This window comes from Chinchilla lanigera, unplaced genomic scaffold, assembly GCF_000276665.1.
Source record: "Chinchilla lanigera isolate Chin_1 unplaced genomic scaffold, ChiLan1.0 scaffold00099, whole genome shotgun sequence".
Taxonomy (NCBI): Eukaryota; Metazoa; Chordata; class Mammalia; order Rodentia; family Chinchillidae; genus Chinchilla; species Chinchilla lanigera.
Genome location: NW_004955500.1, coordinates 7,200,108 through 7,217,704, shown reverse-complemented (window position 1 = coordinate 7,217,704; position 17,597 = coordinate 7,200,108). Strand labels below are relative to the sequence as shown.

The 17,597-nt window shown below is 46.5% G+C and overlaps 2 protein-coding genes across 2 annotated transcripts in view; both read left to right on the top strand.

The window, feature by feature from the left end:
* Window positions 1-10,394, top strand: Znf641 (zinc finger protein 641; the record flags this gene model as incomplete). Its single annotated transcript, XM_005406647.2, is given in 7 exon segments — window positions 1-624; window positions 1,558-1,691; window positions 2,578-2,790; window positions 3,339-3,430; window positions 4,596-4,725; window positions 6,127-6,240; window positions 6,894-10,394. Coding segments are annotated over 5 exon segments (1,278 nt in total). The 3' UTR covers window positions 7,649-10,394.
* The window catches only part of LOC106146327 (collagen alpha-1(I) chain-like), a gene marked incomplete at its 3' end in the record, with an annotated part of 26,691 nt that continues 17,532 nt past the window's right edge, over window positions 8,439-17,597 (top strand). Inside the window, 3 exon segments of the mRNA XM_013505635.1 lie at window positions 8,439-8,586; window positions 9,379-9,462; window positions 10,197-10,340. Coding sequence (XP_013361089.1) covers window positions 8,439-8,586; window positions 9,379-9,462; window positions 10,197-10,340 — 376 coding nt within the window.

Genomic DNA, 17,597 nt, shown 5'->3' with positions numbered 1-17,597 from the left:
GACAGCGCCCGCCCCGCCACCCGCCCTGGAGCACCGGCCCCGGTGCTGAGCGGAAGCTCCAGCGGCAAGAACGCCCTGCGGATGCCTCGCCGGCCGGACATGTGAGGACAGCAGGGAGCCGGAGCCCGGGCCGCGCTCGGGAGGCGTGGGAGCCCGGAGCGGGCGGGCAGGTCGGGCCGCTCCCTCACGTCGGGGTTCCGCCGAGACGTGCCGTCCCCGCCCCGCGCCTTGCGGAGACGTGCCCGCACCTCCCCAGGCTCCTGCCGGGCTCGGGAGACGCAGCTGGCCCCGGGGGCGCGGCGGAAAGGAAACTCCCGCAGGGGATCCTCCGAGGGGACGGAGAAGCGGGCTTTGACAGGTGCCCAAACATTTAGCCGGAAGCAAAGCCTTGGGAGAGGACTTTCCAAGGGGCTAGAGAAAAAGGAAGACTTAGGAAGTTGGCGTCTCAGGTGTAAAAGTGACGGGAATGCAGGAACTGGAATTCAGCACACGCGCCTCACGGGGAAGTTTCCTTTTATTGCTTTATTGAGAAATTTCCTTTCTCATGAGAAATCTCCAAAAAGAAACCTTAGCTGGAAATCAGGATGCTCCCAGGAGGCCCCGAGCCAACTCTGGACCTCTAAGGTGAAAGGGGGGATTTGTCCTTCCTGTACAGTGGGCTTAGGGCTCCCACTCACCTCTGTTACTGAAGAAACATAGGCAAGAAAATGACCACGCTGACATCTGTCACTGCCTGTCCTGTCTTCTGGGTTCTTGAAAATGTTACTGAATGGGAGTGTGTGAACCAGGGTTTCTATCAAGGTTCTTGCCAGTTCTTGGAACCTTTTTACCAGCTCTTACTACTTGGGTGGTGAATTAGAATCACAGAGCAGAAAGGGATTCTGCACAGTCTTGCGATTGACTCTTTCTTGGCTGGGATTTACCCTGTTCTTAAGATGTGTGAAGCAAAGGAGGACGCACATCCTGGTCTTGTTCAATGCAGTATTATTCGCAATTTTAAAAATCTAACCTCAATCTGTTCTCTTACAATCAAGACCCACCCCTTAATCTATGCAGAGATGGAGAACACCTCTTTTTACTCACTGGTGTTTCCTTTCATCCACCTTTTATTTTGTTGCTGGGGATTGAACCCAGGGCCTCTGCACTGAGCTAGATTCCCAGCCCTATTTATTTAGTTATTTATTTTTGAAACAGGGTCTTGCTAAATCACTTAATTGCCCAATTTGGGTTTAAACTTGCAATCTTCCTGCCTCAGCCTCCCAGGATTCTGGGATTATAGGTGTGTACTACCATACCTGGCCTATCCCTTTCTTAACCTTAATTTCTTCTGATGAACACACACTGGCTTCTCTATACCCTTGCCTAAAATTGGATATGTTTTTCTACTGAGCTAGGACTAGTGCTTGCCAAACAGGTTCATTCTTGTATTTCAAATCACAGGGCTGTCATTTCACCTTAGGTTCATATTAGCAGCCCCAATCCAAATTTGTTCCATTATTTTTTACTTTTCTCAGTTCACCCGCTTCTCACTGACCAACAATTTCCCTTATTTCTTAGGATTTCGTCAGAGCCTTACACTTGCTTTCCAAGCTGTTGGTCTACCATATTTCCTACATGAGAGTGGCGGATGTGCGTCTGTTTGTTGAAGCTTATCCTGCGTGAGACACCATTTGGTTCAGCTTCATGAGGAGGTGTGTGCTCACGGTGCACATGTACCCTTGGCTGGGACTTCCGCCTGGGGAATCGTGTCATTCTGAACTTACTGATGGGGGTTGTCTTACTTTTCTCTCATTGCTGAGACCAAACACCCAACCCTCAAGGTTAGAGGGGGAAAGGTTTATTTAGTTCACAGTTTGTAGAGGTTTCAGTCTCTAATCAGCCGGCTCCAAGCTAGGGTGGCTTGGCAGAGAACAGTCACGGCAGGCAGAAAGGAGCAAAGCAACAAGCGGGGCGAGACAAGACTCTGCCCCTGATATGTTGTATCTAGACTACTGGGACTCGGCGGGGCCAAACCAGTCAGTGGGCTGACTTAGTAATCACCCAGGCCTCATCCCAGCATCCCACGCTCTAGATTCAGCCCCCTAAGCCTGCATGAGGCTTTGGGGAAACATCTGGACACAAACCATAACAAGGGTGTAATTTCTGGCAGAAAACCTTATGTGTGATTACATCCATCTTCGTTGACTGTAGGTCTGTGTGCGTTCCTTCCTCCATGTTTCCAGATTGCTTATGCACCTTTACTTTTAATGGTTGAGATAAAGTAGATAGCTTAGGAATTTCCCAGATTGTTCTTTTTTTATACGGTGTTCTTCTAGCCCTCAGGGATATTCTGTTGATACCATGAGGTCCCCCAGTAAGCAGTGACATTGCTGTGTAGCACCTGCCAGTTTCTTACTTCCTCCAAGAAGCATGACTGAGGCTCAGTTAACTGGGAAACATCAAGTTATTAAGTTTCATTTTGTGTTGACCTCCTCTTACCCGGTTTCGTCTCTAACCCCTGGGGACGCTGTCCAGAACTGCGCCAGGGGTATCGCCTCATTCACGTTCATGGGCGTAGCTGATACTGGTTTGTTTCAGGTCACGAATTGGGATTTCAGGAGAAAATGCTTTCAAAACAGACAGCAGCCCTGGGGACAGGATGGGAGTCGATGAATATGCAGCTGGATGGGACAGAGCCTCGGGTGGAAAGGGGAAGCCAGGAGGAAGGACCATGGAGAACGGCACCGGCGCCGCGGCCACTGGAGCACCTCTGCTGTGGCCGTGAAGACGAGCCACAGTCCCTTCAGAAGGGTGAGAGCCAACAGAGTGTGTGGGAAGCAGAATACATAGCGCAGTCTCAGTATTTCTGTTCAAAAAATAGAGGTAAAAATTCCCACATTGCCGTGGACTGGCCAGCATACCCAGTGCCAGGAGCAGTCCCGTCATTCTTCCTGGACTCAGACACAGAATGAGTGCCGGGGTCTCCGAGCCATCTACCTGGCGTCTCTTGTTTGATGATCACTCCCTCTTAGTGCTGGTGCGTAATGAAGTGGTTAGTGAATGTAGGCGATGAGGCGGTAGTGACACCGATGGCTGCTGGAGAATATACGCAGTAAGGTGCATTTTAGTAGTGAAAATTGCATCCAAGTAATATAAGTTCAAGCCACAGCTAGTGTGACTAAAACCTACCAATACATTTAGAGTGTAGGACTCTTCACCCACATTTATGCTTTTGAATTTTGCCAGTGGGCACAGACATAGGCAAAGATGACACCCTTAAACTCCCTTAAGATGGGCCCAGGTGCTTGCTGAGAAGGGTGAATAGTCCATGTCTAATGGCTCCTCTCTCCCCTCACCAGCTCAGTCTGCTCCCTGGGTTCCTGCCATTCCCCAGGAGGGGAGCACCGGAGACTGGGAGATGGCAGCTGCACTTCTTGCAGCCGGATCACAGGTGGGCTGTGCTTCCCTTGGCCTCTCCCAAGGGCTCATCACAGTTGCCTTTTTGTAGCTTTGGCATCATCCCATTGATTTGTTAGCTCACATGAACATTGACGTACATTCGTCTTACGAACAAATTCTCCCCTTTTTCAAGAGGCCCACAAGACCCTTGGAAAATTCAGTGGAGGCATAACCAAAAAAGGGATTCTTTGAGCTTAAGGTTTTTTAAAAGATGGCTGTGATATAGGCAGGGGGATTTTAAGAAAAATTAGCTTCCTTTAAGAAATAAATGGCTGGACTGGGGTTCTAGCTCAGTGGTAGACAACCTCCCTAGCATGCACAAGGCCCTGGGTTCAATCCCTAGTATGCGAGAAAGAGAGAGCGAGAGAGTGGCGGAGAGAGGAATCTTAGAAGACTATGAGGTGAACATGACTGGGTAGGTCATGGGGCACTTACGGAAATGAAGGACAGGTGTAAACAGGGGCAGCGCCCATGAAGTAAAATAGGTCTAGATTTAGAAGGCATCATAAAAGCCATTGAAAGACAGTGATAATAATAGCAGTAGTAGCAGCTACCCCCCTTTACCATGAGAGCTGTTTTTCAAGTGCTTTTTATATATTAACTAATTTAATTCTGGAAACAGTCAAACATCCTATTTTACAAATAACAATGGAGCATTTAGAGATTAAGGCATTTGTAAAAGGTTGTATTGATAGGAAGTGGGCAAACCTAGAGTTACTTGGCTCCGAATTCCAACCTGTGAGCCTGAAATGATAAAGATACGGTATGACAGGTGAAGCAAGAAAGAATGTCTCATTTGTATCGTATTGTATTGAAAGGAAAGGAAAAGGCAAGTAGAGGTACAGAATTTCTGCGATAAAAAGAGTAAAGCAAGTAAGAAGAGACCAGTGAATTTGTGGCACCTCTGTCTTCTCATAATCCCACCAGGGAAACGCCTGTGGTTACATCACCCTCACTCACTCCTTGAGCATCTACCTTTATCCCTCTTCACTTTCCCGTTATCAGTACTGTGTCACCTCCCAGGGATCTCTGGGCAATTCTTTTCCTAGATCTTCTCTTGCCCTCTCTGCTGTGCTGCTGCAGCCTTTTATCTTTTGCCAAGATCCCATTTTCCTTAAGGAGCAACTGCTGACAGGTGATTCTATATTTTGTTTCAGGGCCTGGTAACCATCAAAGATGTATCACTGTGCTTCTCTCAGGAAGAGTGGCGGAGCCTGGACCCCTCTCAGACAGACTTTTATGGAGAATACGTCATGCAGGAAAACTGTGGAATAGTGGTTTCTCTGAGTAAGTACTGTATGATCTTCCTAGCTATTCAAAGATTATACCCTGGGAGGATAGAGTTCTCTGCTTTGGGGATGTTAGGTAGTGTCTGTCCAGGGGTCTTTTCTTGGCAGGAATCTATCTAAGCTTTTGCCAAAGAAAAAAACTAGAACTAATCGCAGGAGAATGAGTAACGAAGGAGCATTTTATGAAGACAGTATTGAAGATAAGAGCAAATATTGTGAATGGTGAATTCAGGAGCAAAAACTTGATGCTCTTCTTGGTGTGGAATTGGGAAGTTTTTACAGAGCGGGGGAGGGGGACACCTGGAACTGGGCCCTTGGAAATTTGGGAACCACCGAGTGGAAAATGAGAGTGTAGAGGACAGGATAGTTGTAGAAGACTGAGGTAAAGTTATAACCAGAAAGGAGAGTTGGGCTGGGAGGTGTTAATGGAGGAGGACAGACTCACAGGGAAAGTGATTTTCCAGGCCAAAGAGAAAGGACTTGGATGCTGCTAGAAACCATACTCAAGTGAAATAAATGAGACCCACATGTGTAAACACCGTGTTGTCTCCCTAGTATAAAAACCTGGAAGAGTAAATGAAACCCAAAAGGTACAGTAGATACTGTGGAAGGGAGAGATGCTGCTCAAAGGGATGGAACAACTGGGAAGGAACAAAGGGAAGGAACAACTGGAAGGAACAAGAAGGAAGGAAGGAAGGAAGGAAAGAAGCTAAGAAAGAAAGGAAGGAAGGAAGAAAGAAAGAAAAAGAAAGGAAAGGAAGGAAGGAAGAAAGAAAAGAAAGAAAAGAAGGAAGAGAAAAATATATATGGCAATACAAGGATAGCTGGGATAATTGAAGTGCTGGTGTCTATTGGTTTATTGAAAGGAACAATTAATGGATAATTTTTTTCTTTAGCAATTTTACAAGCTTATATCTGGTAATCTGAACAACTAATTTGAAGACAATATGCAATATAACAACCATTGTGGAATTCCTGCCATCTTAATTAGTGAAGCTCTGTATCATTTCTAATGGGTTTTTTATATTTTTATTCTCTTTAATTGTTTGATCAGTCTTGCATTCTTACACCTGGTAATCTGAGCAACTTTGTTGAGGATAACAATATGTAATATAACAACCACTGTTAATTCCTATCATATTGTTTTGAAATTTTGTATCATTTTTATTGTTTTGTGTTGTTTTGTTTTTATCTTTGTTTTGTTTTGTTTTCTTTTCTCTTTAAAATAAAAAAAAGAAAAAGAGAAAGGACAACATAAATGGCAGAATATGGGAGAAGAGGCGCGAATATGACCTTCTTTTATCTAGAGTCCCAAGGAGTAACCTAGGAAATAGCTTTTTAGGTAAAATAGAGTTACTGTTGAACTAACAGATACTTCTGTTTTCCTTTCCCATGACAGGATTTCCAATTCCCAAACTGGACATGCTTTCTCAAGTAGAAGCAGGAGAAGAACAGTGGGTCCCTGATGCCCAGGATTTAGAGGAGAGAGACATCCTCCGGGTCACATATACAGGTGAAAACCTCTGCTGGGGTTTTAGCCACTGCCGCCTCCATTCACGGGGTGTCGTCGTTACATGTCCCTTTAGCGGAAAGGTTTAGAGTTTTTTTTTTTTCTGCAAAAGCAAGGCAGGTAGCAGAAGAATTATTTAGAGGGCAGGCTGTGGAGACAAATTTTGTGAATTTAAATTCAAGAGTCACACCCGTGAGACCCCAGAAGACTCGTTAACTTCTTTTTGGTTTCCTCATCTGTAAGTTATTGTGAGAATGAAATGTGTTAACACCTTAGAAGGTGCAACAGTGAGTACTAAGCACACAGCGTTCAATAAATGTTGTTGTAATTCAACTTCCGCCTCACTTTTTGAATGCTTTCAAAATGCCTGTGCCGGTGCTGACGGGTGGTCATCCAGCCAGTGATGATTAAAGCCCATTCCTCTGCTCTCTTCCTCTGCGCCTAGTGAGAAGGTAATGGTTAGCGATAGTAAATAGTAGTAAATAGGTAATGTGAATAAGTAATAACAATAGCACAGTCCATTTATTTAGTAAATATGGGTAGATACTGTGGTAACACAGAGAGAGACCAAGAAAGAGAGAGGCAGAGGTGTTATTACTGTTTGGAAAGAAATGGAGAGAAGTAACTCGCCCTTCGGGGTTCTCCGTGCTCCACAGGAGATGGAAGTGAACAGGAAGGGGACACCCCTGACCTGGAAGCAGAACCTCCCAGGATGTTATCCAGTGTGTCTGAAGATACTGTTCTCTGGAACCCGGAGCGGGATGAAAGCTGGGATTCCACACCCGGGAGCTCCAGAGGGCTGCTCCTGGGCCCACCTTTTCTTCAGGAAGATAGCTTCTCAAACCTCCTGTGTAATCCAGAGATGGACTCCCTGTTAAGACCCCATACCTGCCCCCAGTGTGGGAAGCAGTTTGTGTGGGGCTCCCACCTTGCCAGGCATCAGCAGACACACACTGGAGAGAGGCCCTACAGCTGCCTCAAGTGTGAGAAGAGTTTTGGGCGAAGACATCACCTCGTCAGGCACCAGAAAACCCACCTGCGCGACAGACCCAGCCGGTGCTCTGACTGTGGCAAGAATTTCCGATGCAGCGCGCATTTGGCCAGCCACCAGAGGGTGCACGCGGAAGGCAAGTCCTGCAAGGGCCGAGAGGCCGGAGAGAGCGCGGGGGCTAGGCGGCGGCAGCACGCAGCGCCGGCGCCCAAGTGCCACGTGTGCACGGAGTGTGGGAGGAGCTTCGGCCGAAGGCACCACCTAGTGAGGCACTGGCTCACCCACACGGGGGAGAAGCCCTTCCAGTGCCCTCGGTGTGAGAAGAGCTTTGGCCGCAAGCATCACCTGGACAGGCATCTGTTGACCCACCAGGGACAAAGTCCCCGAAGCAGCTGGGACAGAGGGACATCTGTCTTTTGAAATACGTTTCTTCTACAGCTGTGATTAAGTTTATCAGCCGGTGCTACCAGCAGTCACTGCCAGAGCCGCGCCTCTCCTTGCATCTCAGTGGCCAGAATAGTGAACCCGGTCCTCGCCTAGAGAGATGCTGTGGCAGCACTGGCAGGAGCGTTACTCAGCAGTTCTGTGAGATAACACGCTCCAGCAGTGCTGTGTGCGCACAGATTTGACGAACTGTGTGTGTGACGTGGGCCGATACTGCAAGGGTACGATGTTAGTAATAGTTACAGCTGAGGTCAGTCTAGTTGGTTGGAGTCTATGCCGTACCCATTGTTAAATATTTTAGTACCAACCTTGCAAACTAATTATATTCTCTCTAAATATGTGTATGGAGAGAAAGACAATTTTATCATATTAAAGGCTCTGAAAACTTCGGCAGTAAACTATTAAGTTTCTCTTAGTGAAATATGTCCTAAATTTATTTGACCTCAGCATCCTATTTTACATCCCACAGAACTGGTGACTCCTTGAAGCACACTCTGGTGAACACTGAGTTACAAAGTAATGAGAAAACAGTAAAGAGACAGTGATCATTCACTGGGGGGGGGGCCCCTTTATGTTCCTGTGAAAGCCAAGGGGTCAGATGTCATCATTCGTGTGTGGGTCCATCACCATACCTTAGTGTCCATATGTACATCTGCTCTCATCCCTACCTGCTGAAAAAGATGAAGAATGACCTTTCCATTCCCCATCCCACCCCGTTCTGCACATCCTTATACCCAGCTGAGAGATTACGCTACAGTGCTGAAAGATGGACCTACACCCCCGAGTAATCCAGCCCTACACAGAAGAAAAGACTGACCGCTTGGACAGAGCCCGTCCTCTTGGCTGTGTTACGTGTCTGCGTCTCTGTGCGTATGTGTGCAGGACCCTTGAAGAAAGCATGCTAAGTGCAGATTGTACGTGCTGGGTGTTCCGGGGGCTGCGTTCTGGGGATGAGGGTAGTGGGGCTGTGTGGGGTTCTTTTGTTTTGTTTCATGATGGGAAGAAATGGCAGTGGTGAAGGGTGCCTGAGTGGTTCAGTGGTAGGTGAAGTTGTGTATACAGCTTTTCCCAGTACCAGTGAGATCAGGACGCTGTAGATGTGTACGTCTGTATCTGAATCTCTGGCTGCACGTTGTTTTACCTGGGAAGAGAGAGAGAGAAGTCTTTGTGCCGTGAGCTGTTCCTTGCTGACTTCAGGCAGGCGCGCGTATGCGTGACGTTCGTGCCGAGCGGGGTATGGTCTCGTCCTCAGTGCTGCAAAGTCAGCGAGGCAGCCACAGTGTGTGCCCGTTGTTGTCGTCGCTCCTGTTCGACTTGGATCCCCTCATCACGGGAGAAGTTATTCTCAGAGATCTCGTTCTCCCAGAAACAGAATTCTAGGGGGAAAGCCTGCTGAGATTTTCAGCAGATGAGCTTTCTGGTTGGTTTTCCTCTAAATCCTGGGAAAGTGTCCACACTAAAAACGCTCTTATCTCTTAGGTGTCTGCGCTAAGACTCATATAAGAATGCTAGCGTGTGTTCAGGAGTTGGTCGTTTCTCTCTGTTGATGGTGGTGTTAGTGCCAGTCGGATGACTTCAAGATTGTCTTGTATGTGTACGTGGCTTGGGTTAGAGAAGAAGACCAGCAAAGAGCAGGAGAGTGGGCTGTTTTCACTTTAACGCTTAGATCCTGGTTTTTCTCCGAGATCCTTGTTCCTCACCCATAGTTGGTAGAATTGGCCAGCGCGGCAAGAGGACGCAAGCTGCACAACCTAGCTTGGTGACCGTTCCGTGTGCTGAGGAGAAGCTGGGTGGGTCACAGCTCCTCAGGGCCCTGGGCTCAAATGGAGTTGAAAATAGGTTCACTTTGCTGACGGGGCTTCTTAAGACTTCAGCAGGCCTAGCTCCCCTCTGTCGCTGAGAGCAGCCTTCCCTCTTTGCCTGGAATGTAATTCTCTTGCTTATGTTTCTTCCAGCAAAGGAAGATGGCCAGCCCTGTGTAGACAGGCCCTTTCTGGGTCCTGAGAGGTGGGGGCATTTTAGGATCAGTATTAGAAAATGCTCAAGAAAAACAGGAAAATACTGGGCTCTGGTGTTAAAGCTGGACCACGCCATCTCTTTTACCCTCCCACTTTAATACAGATATTTAATACAAGTCAGCTCTACATGCAGCTTTCTCTCGTGGAACCTGTTCTGGATCACATACCTGTTTGAGAATCTGATGGGAACCAGAAACCCATGGTTGAGTAAAATGGACATTTTTGATTCAGTCAGTAAACTGAATTGATTGTGTATTTGTATCAAGGATTACAAGACAAAGGTCGCTAAATGTCTTAAGGACTAATATCCAAGAGGCATCAGGGTGTGAAGATACAGTGTGGTCTTTAAGGACTAGAAGGATGCTGCTTACATGTTATGTTTTTAAGGAAGAGCTGACATGCTGGCAAACCCATTTAACGTACTTTAAGAATATGCAGGGGGTGATATACCCGTGGTCAGGTACTCTTGATGACGATATGTTAACCTCCAGATTTTTATGTTTTAGTAATTGTGGAGATGGAAAATGACCTTCCTAAGTGTAAGTGCAGTTACAGCGCCCCGCGGAGAGGCATCGTGGGGTCCGAGGGCCTTCTGCAGAAGGGGCAGTCCTTCGGGTCATTTCTGGTGTACCATTGTCTTCTCTACCTCGGTCCGACACCACATTCTTTCGACAAAAAAATAAAATAAAGTAAAACAAGCAACAGCTGTCAGATGAGTAAATACACTTGAATCAGCCTCGAACTTTTGTCTTCTACTAAACTGTCTTGTGCCCCATGGCCACTTACTTCCTTTAAGTAAAAAATGCCTGTGTTCTCTCTGGTCAAAGCTTAAAACAAAGAACTCCATCTTCTAGAACCTATCACAGTTTTCCCTCTGTGGTGCTGCTACTCGATTCTAGGTCATAAAAAGAATCCCTTGCTTTTCGCAAATATGTTTACATTTTAAAGCGTAGCTTTGATTTTGGAAAGAACTACTTTTCTTCTGTTAAAAAAAAAAATGTTATGCCGTCGGGAGAGTTAAGAGGTGATAATTCGGGACATAATGCAGCCCTTTGCAGCGCTCTTGTGATTAAGTTACTGTTCGCCGTTTTCATCAAGCACAAGATAAGACGTGATTCAGGTGCAGAGAGGCTAGAGACAGGTTCCTTCCATCACTGTTCAGCTGGTTCACTGAATGGAGGTGAGCAGAGCTGAGAAATAACAGAAAGTGAAATCTGTTCCTTTAGATCCCTTAGCCTGAGCTGGCAAAAGTCTCGTGTACTCAGTCCTTGTGCAATGCCAGACCATGACCAGCAGCAAATTCTTAGGCCCCGCTGCAGACCTACTGAATCAGAAACTCGGAAGTAGAGCTCCACCATCAGTCTTTTAACATGCCCTCCAGTATGTGATACAAGAACCACTGGCTAGAGAACTCAGACTCCATCTCAAGCAGTGCTACCTCACCCTCTTTCAATAGATCTTCACAGTGCTGTTGTCACCTTCAGTGCAGTAGGCTTTAGTGTGTCCCCCTTAGTTCCAAAGTCTTCCCTCACCCTTAACTCAGTGAAAGAACTGCAGTCACTCCCAATTTCAGAAACTGGTGGGTCACTACCAAGCTCCAGTGATTGACTGAAGCAGGGACTCTGAATATGAACAGTGGGGACAGTTGGATCCAGAAATCTGAAACAACAGAAAGAAGAGGCCAGCTCAGAGGATAGTCCACCTTAAACTAAAAAGCTGGCCCCTAAGAAAATGGTCCTCCTTAGCTAGTTATCTAGTCTTTCCCCCAGGCCTTCTAAGAAATTGCCCTGGAAGCAGATGGAGTGAGCTTTCAGCAGAAAGGTAGATACTAAGCCTTATTGTGCCCTTAAGGGCCGAGGTTTTCCAACCCCAAAGTGGAATTAGTGACCAGTAAGGGACAATTCAAGGGATTCCTAGCCCTGATTAGGTGTACGCCATGGGCAAGTACCAGGACCATCAGAGAGTACCCAGGGCACAGGTGGGAAACGTGATACAAGCACAGTTCAAACCCAGCGTGTTTGCTAGACAGAGGTAACCAGTTAAACTGTGGTGCCAAAAAAGCATTCCTGCTTCAAACATTCTATGCAGTTCAGGCTGTGGAAAAGGACCTGTCTTGTAGGCCCTAGCCCTGCTACCTCCTCCAGTGAGGGCACTGAACTGACAGTTGACAGCCTACCCACAGAGGCTGGATGAAGCTGCAGCTTCCTTTAATTCCAGGCCTCGGGTTATTTTCCTGTGACCCCCTACTTTTTCGCAGGGGGCGGCGTTCTTCCTCCAGTCTTCCTTCCCATCTTTCTCCCTCGTTCTGGTTTGGTTTATAGTCTACCTTGCCTGAGCAGTGCCGCACCTTCCCAAGGACATTTGTTCTTCCCAACTCCCGCCCATCCTTAATCACCGAAATGATAGATTCTCCCTCCAAGCTTCTGGCCGGTTCCAGTCCATCCTAAGGACACTCCCTGCCTAGCCCTCTGCCTCCTACCCAGTTTCTTTTCTACCATATTTAAGCCCACCAAGCAGGAGTCAGCTCCTCATGCTTCCTACCCTCTTCTCTCAGGCTATGGCAACTCTGTCGCCACTTCATTGCTCTCTCTCTCTCACACAACCCCCCGTCTTACACTCTCCCATCCCACCAACACACACACACGCAGTACAGCCCACCTTCTGCCCAGTTCTGCCAGATCTAGGCCCCTTTCCTAGGGCTCTTCCCTTGATGTAGCTTCCAAAGTCACTTTCCACATTTAATCGCTTTAAAGTACTCCCATCTTCTGTAGATCCCAAGAACCACACTTTCTCAACTCTGCAGTGGTCTTATGTGCTTACTATGTGACAGACACGGATAGTTCTCTTGCCAGATGGCATAGTCTCAGGTGATTTCAGGGTTTTAGTCCCGCCCAAAGAATTGGCCAGGACCACTGATAAATAGGTAAACCCAGCTTTTATTTAAAGGATAAAAAGGAAAGCGTGAAGAGAGGAGCAAGAAGAGCTATGTCAAGCAGGACAGGCCACTTAGAAACAGGAAGGTAGCAAAACAGGAAGATTGCGGTGGCGACTTTTACGCCCTGTCATCCAGCCCGTGGGAAGTTGTTCTGCCCATATATTCCAGCCCCGATTGACCAGTCATAGTCTGACGTTTAGCCTCTGTTCTGGATCTTCGTAATTAACAGATTAGATCCTGGTTTTTTTAGCCAGCCTGCCATGCCCTAATCTGCCTCATTTGCAGGCCTGGGAGTGAAGTGTGACCACTGTCTTTGTCCTTAGCATGTTCTTCATGGAGGCCTCCTCCTCCTCTGCTTTCCTGCAGGGCATCAGGCCACCGGGGCTGTGCGCTCTCTTCCAGGACTCTTCGGCTAGGCTCACCTGCCACGCAACCTACTGCTCCATGTAGGTGGACTTCCGGTTTCTCATTTGGGCCCCTCTTACAGACTGACTATCTTAGGATTATGCAATGGTGGTATTAGTCTGTATTCCTAGGGATCTATAGTGTGGTATGTATAGTCCCTATCCCTTCAGTAGGGAAGTGATGATGGTTTACACCCTCGGTTCTCTCCTCTAATGTTATTTCCACTCCCCATTCTTCTCTCCTGATAAAAGACTACAACAGTGGTGGGTGGTGGGGAGGTGAGCGCAAATGTCTCACATGAGCTCCCCCACCCCAGTATGCGGCTCTGGAGACTCCAACATTTGGCTGTGCTACCTTGTTCCTGGCTCCCAGTGTGCCCCCCAGTCTGCTGCAGAAGCAAACCAAACTGAAGACACCGCTGTGTTGGGCCCGTGTTCCTCTCTGTTGGGTGCTGCAGTGCGAGGCAGAGCGAGCCAGGAGGAGGGCCGAGCGAGCCAGGGCCCACTGTCATCTCAAGGCTTCCCCGCTCTAGGGAAACCTGAAGCCTGCAGGGCACAGCTGAGTGTGGGGCCCACCATGGTTTTGATAACTATGAATTGAATCCTTTGCTCAAATTCGCAATAATTGGTTTTATTTCCAGGCAGCCAGATGAGGCGGGCACAGACGGGATTACGGCAGGAACCAGGCTGGTCTGGTGCCCTTTGAGGGTATACCCAGGATGGGTAGGAAATAGCTGTGAGAGAAAACGGGAGAAGGCAGGCAGGGCAACGGGCTGTCCACTGACCCACCAGTCAAGCCTCTGAGGAGGAAGAGCGGACTGCCTGGCCAGCAGTGACAGGAACCCAGAGGCTTAGCTCTTCCTCCCCAGGAGTTCCCGGAAAGAGCCTGATGCCCGGGCAGCTTTCCTGACACCAGCCAGCCTGGCCTGTCTCCTCCAGGTCTTCCAGTGTCCTTATGTTCTTTTGTTCACTGACTTCACCCCGGGCACTTTGACAAACACTTCAGTGAGCCATCACCAAAAAGGGGGCAGCGCGGGAACTGAGAAGAGGGGAAGAAGAAACAGCCTCCGTGGTTCTTCCTTCAGTTGAAACTGTTATATCCTACCTACGCTCCTATTCCTCTCCCACCCTCACGCAAGTGCTGGTGTTACCACCCCTCAGTCTTTAGTTCTGGTTTTCCAAATTCTTCAGCTTGCTTGTGTGTAAGTCCTTTCAACATGACTTCCATCTTTCAGTGTCCCAAACAACCTGTATTACTGTCCTTTCCAGGTGCTTAGGTTTCAGCTGTAGTGATTTTTAGCCCAACCAGACACCGATGTCATATCAGAGATTACCAAGAGAAGAACAGGAGAGATGTGTTGCTTTAAAACCACTGACAAATGGAGATGTTTTCATGTTCTGAAAAACAGATTAAACACCTGACACCATTACTTCCCTCTCCGTGAAATCTCTGAAACAATAAAATATTCACTGCAGAAGTGGAATCTTAATTTCTGATATTTACCTCCTATCTTAGTTACTTTTCTCGTTGCTGGACAAAATACTCAACACCCAAAAATTAAAGGAGGAAAGGTTTATTCAAGGTTATTGTTTATAGAGATTTCATTCCATAAATGGCTGGCTCCATGGCAGGGTGGATGGCAGAGGGGCATCACAGAGGGGAAACAGTTCATGGCAGGCAGAAGACAGCAAAAGCAAGCAAGAGAGTGACCCAAGACAAGCCTGTTTCTGTCCGTCATGTTGTATCCAGATTACCCACCCTCGGGGCAGGTAGCATTCACACCTGTTATCCTAGCACCCTTAATCTTAGCAGTGCACTATGAATCAATTCCAGAGTGACACACACTAGATTCATCCACCTCTGAAAATCCCCAACTATGACTTCATGAGGATATGGGGGAACATCTAGGCACAAGCCATGACATCTACATAAACAAAGATAGCTTGTGGAATTAATGAGCAAATGATTAAGCTCCACTGAAAATCTAGGATTAGAGAGTAATGAATTTGTGAATAAAGGTCAATTTCCAAGTTGTACACTTTTTAAACATTGACTTTTTAGAGATTGAGCTATTGAGATGAATTGATGCTTGCATGAAGTGCTACAAACCACCTTATAAATGGAAGGCCACAGTTGGCAATTATGTGGAAGTTTCTACTTTAATTTTCAACAAGTTATAACTTAAATGGTTCTGAAAACAAATATAAGGATGTGATAAAAATCTCATTTTAATCCATCCCCTACAATTCCCATCACTTTCCCTTCAAAATTGTGAACACTTAGATGTTTTTGAAACTTCTTCTCACTGAATGTATCTTGGGGAGTTTTTCATAACAATAAAGGACCTTTCCCTTTCCATAGCCACATGCTATTTCACTAGAGGGAAATGTCATGGTGATAAAAGCAGCATGGTACTGGTACAAAAATAGACACATGGATCTGTGGAACAGAATAGAGGATGCAGAAACAACCCAAGACACGTTTAGGTAGTTGATCTTTGACAAAGGGGCCAAAAAAATGCACTGGTGGAAAGATAGGCTCTCAGTTCCTCACTCAGGGTCACAGACAGCTGTACCATATTTTTCTAATGAAAATATGTACTTTAGCATAACAGTAAAGTTATGATTTCCAGCTGTGTGTCTCCAGAGCTGTACTGGGGGATACAGAAAGCAATCTTTGTGTTCACCCCGTGGGTATGATGAATGGCAATTGGTATGCACATATGTCAAAATGTAAACAGGTGAGTTACCCACATTGTGCTCTGTTACATTTTTTGTGCATTTATAATTTTTTATTAAATGTATTGTTTTGATTTTTCTTGTAGAATTAGCCCAATTCAGTACCATGTCACATGAAAACCTTCTTTTACAACACTGGGAGGAGGTTAGAAGTGAGTCATCAGGTGACTTGGCTACCGAGGAAGATTTGGATCATGGAAGCCAAAGAAGTTAGCAGGATGTGACAGACAAGAACTACAGAAGGAAGACCGTGATTCAGGTGAGAAAGAAAACAGTAATGTAAACAAATATTTGACTAGTCAATGTGCTATACAGTGGGCATGTGTACCTGAATGAACTAGGCCAGAAAATGTTAAGTTCTTGCCTGGGATGGAAACCTATTGGACAAATGGCAACACTGTGATTCAACGTTGGAGACTGTTTGTGACACACCATATAAGACAAGATGGTTTAAAATACACTAATAATGAAATACAAATAAAATATTCCATATGCATCAATAGTAATACTCAAAAATATATTTATTGAGGAACATCACATGAGTTCAAGGCCAACCTGGGCTACATAGTGAGTTCAAGGCCAGCCTGAACTGCATAGCGAGACCCTGTCTCTTAGCAGCAGAAGGGCAACCCCAAGCTCTGTGAACCTCTCTGTTGGTGGGTGAGACCCATACCTGCACTCTGCCAACTCCTTACAGACAGGGGAGTGGCACAGGGGCAGCTCGAGCTCTGTGGATCTCTTGGAGGGGAGGAAAGGGGAGGAAAGGGGAGGCCCACCCTCCCTCAAACAGCTACCTGCGGACCCCAGAGTGGCGGCCCCTGTCTGTCCACCATTGGGTTCACAGCTGAGGCGTGCACAATCGACAGCCTATAGACTCTGGTACTAAACACCAGCATTCCCCCACCACCACAGTTGTGGTCTGAGCTCTGTGCCCCACCAACTGCCTGGAGATCCCAGTCCTGGTGGTCCACTGTCCTCTACCATCTTGGGATAAGGCTGACACCAAGGAAAACTAGGGTCTCTAGAGACCTTTGGTGAGCTGCCTGGGAAGCATGTGGCTCAGCACTTTCCTTCTGACATCCAAAATGACAAGACATAGCAGCAAAACGCAATCTCAGAACTCAGCCCCACCCAGAACAAGTCCAGGAGACACTGACATAGGAGAACTTGGAAGTCACAGACCCGAAATCTCTGAAATGATCACAACTGAGGTAAAGAAACAACTCCATCAGACCATAGAAGACATCAGATCAGAAATCATCTCCCAGATAAAAAAAAAGAAATGACAACAATAATGAAAGAACTGCTCAGCACATCTAAAGAAGACATATATAAAAAAATAAATGAGCACAGGAAAATGATGGAAACATTAAATGAACAATACAGGGCAGAGCTAGAATGCATGAAACAGATTCAAAGAGATATCCAGGAAATCAAAACTTCCATCAAAAGCTGGCAAAACTGCTTCAACGCAGCCAAAGATAGACTTTCAGATCTTGAAGACAGCATTGTAGCCAACCATCATGAAAGAAAAAATCTCTTAAAAATAACAAAGAACCATGAAATATCAATTCAACAACTGCAAGATGATGCAAGGAGAAATAATGTAAGATTAATAGATGTCAATGAAATAGCAGGAGTTAATACAAATGACATAAAAAGAATATTTGCAGAAGTAATAGCAGAAAACTTCCCAAGCATGGAAAAAGAATTTGACATACAGGCAAATGAGGCATATAGAACCCCAACTAGCCATAACCAAAATAAAATGACACCCAGGCATATAATAATCAAGATCCCTGATATCCAGCAAAGGAACAGAATATTAA